Source organism: Octopus bimaculoides, chromosome 20 (genome assembly GCF_001194135.2).
Source record: "Octopus bimaculoides isolate UCB-OBI-ISO-001 chromosome 20, ASM119413v2, whole genome shotgun sequence".
NCBI classification, from domain to species: Eukaryota; Metazoa; Mollusca; class Cephalopoda; order Octopoda; family Octopodidae; genus Octopus; species Octopus bimaculoides.
Genome location: NC_069000.1, coordinates 28,365,131 through 28,366,900, shown reverse-complemented (window position 1 = coordinate 28,366,900; position 1,770 = coordinate 28,365,131). Strand labels below are relative to the sequence as shown.

General features: G+C 48.5%; 1 protein-coding gene across 1 annotated transcript in view; it reads right to left on the bottom strand.

The window, feature by feature from the left end:
• Window positions 1–1,770, bottom strand: part of LOC106883353 (ralA-binding protein 1-A) — a 109,936-nt gene that overhangs the window by 45,743 nt on the left and 62,423 nt on the right. Inside the window, exon 9 of the mRNA XM_052974959.1 lies at window positions 1,521–1,572. Within this exon, the coding sequence (XP_052830919.1) occupies window positions 1,521–1,572 (52 nt within the window). The remainder of the gene's footprint in view (window positions 1–1,520; window positions 1,573–1,770) is intronic.

The window sequence follows — 1,770 nt, the reverse complement described above, 5'->3', positions numbered from 1 at the left end:
ATGTGTAACGTCAGTGTGCATACCCGTCAGAGTGTAAGTATCTTGAGAGAAAAGCTGAACATTAGAAGCATCAGTTGTGGTGTGCAAGAGAGACGATTGCGCTGGTATGGACATGTGGTGAGAATGGATGAGGATAGCTGCGTGGAAAAGTGCCACACCCTTACAGTTGAGGGAACCCGTGGAAGAGGTAGGCCCAGGAAGACCTGGGCTGAGGTGGTGAGGCAAGACCTTCAAACATTGGGCCTCACCGAGGCGATGACTTCTGACTGAGACCTTTGGAAATGTGCTGTGTGTGAGAAGACCCGGCAAGCCAAGTGAGATCGTTGCCAGTGCCCCCGGACTAGCTCTTGTGCAGGTGGCACATAAGATGCACCATTTTGAGCATGGCCGTTGCCAGTACCGCCTGACTGGCCTTCGTAGGATTTTCGAGCGAGATCGTTGCCAGTGACCCTGGAGTGGCTCTTGTGCGGGTGGCACATAAAAGACACCATTTCGAGCGTGGCCGTTGCCAGTACTGCCTGACTGGCCTTCGTGCGGGTGACACGTAAAAGCATCCACTACACTCTCTGAGTGGTTGGCGTTAGGAAGGGCATCCAGCTGTAGAAACTCTGCCAAATTAGATTGGAGCCTGGTGTTGCCATCCGGTTTCACCAGTCCTCAGTCAAATCGTCCAACCCATGCTAGCATGGAAAGCGGACGTTAAATGATGATGATGATGATGATGATGATGATTACCAGATGTCTCTTCTCTCAATCCCCTTTCCTCTCTGGTGCTGTTCTCTATACAACCTACACCCCCACTCTCTCCCTGAAAAACGCAACTAGGTTAGCTGCCCACCTACTTAACCGACTATCCTTCGTTTCGTTTCATTCCGTCTAGAAATATTGCAACAACTACCCAGTAATTTTCCATGCACATATCAAGTGAAGGAGACAGCTCATGAGCTGTACGCGTGTGCTTGTTTGCCTGTGTCTGTGTGCGTGCATGCTTGTGTGTATGTATGGATGAACTTGCTTCTTCTCTCTCTGTCTGAAATCATCCCCCCCCCTTACGATGACCATAATGCTTGTACTCACAATGGATGAACTTGCTTCCTCTCTCTCTCTGTCTGAAATCACGCCCACCCCCTTACGATGACCGTAATGCTTATACTCACAATGCCGCTAACACCTAAAACACCTAATCCTACCTCTAGTAGGGGCTATCTTAATCCTAACACACTTGAATGTTTGAATGATGTCAGGTCAGAAGTGAGAACAGATGAAGCATGCCAAAAAAACGAACACGACAACCTCCCTCTTCTTTTCAGGAACTGAATAACATCTCTCCTCCCCAAGCCTCACCCCACATTCCTTTCCCAGTTTTCAAAGTTGGCACAGTCAATGTAGGCACACTGAAAGGTAGGTCTAGTGAGATTGTAGAGAAGCTTGGAAGGAGACGTGTCAATGTATGCTGCATACAAGAGGTAAGATGGAGAGGAGCTTCAGCTAGGATCCTCACAGACAAGGCACATAGGTACAAAATCTTCTGGTAAGGTAACACGGATGGAGTGGCGGGTGTAGGCATACTCCCTGTGAAGAAATGGGTAGATAAAGTCATAGAGGTTGTCAGGGTATGTGATAGAGTGCTTAAGCTTAGGCTAGTCCTGTAGAACAGCATAGCTACAATTATCTCTGCCTACGCCCCACAAGCAGGCCTACCAAATGATCAGAAGGACCATTTTTATGATACCCTTCTACAGGCTACCTCAAAGACGAGTGGCAATGACC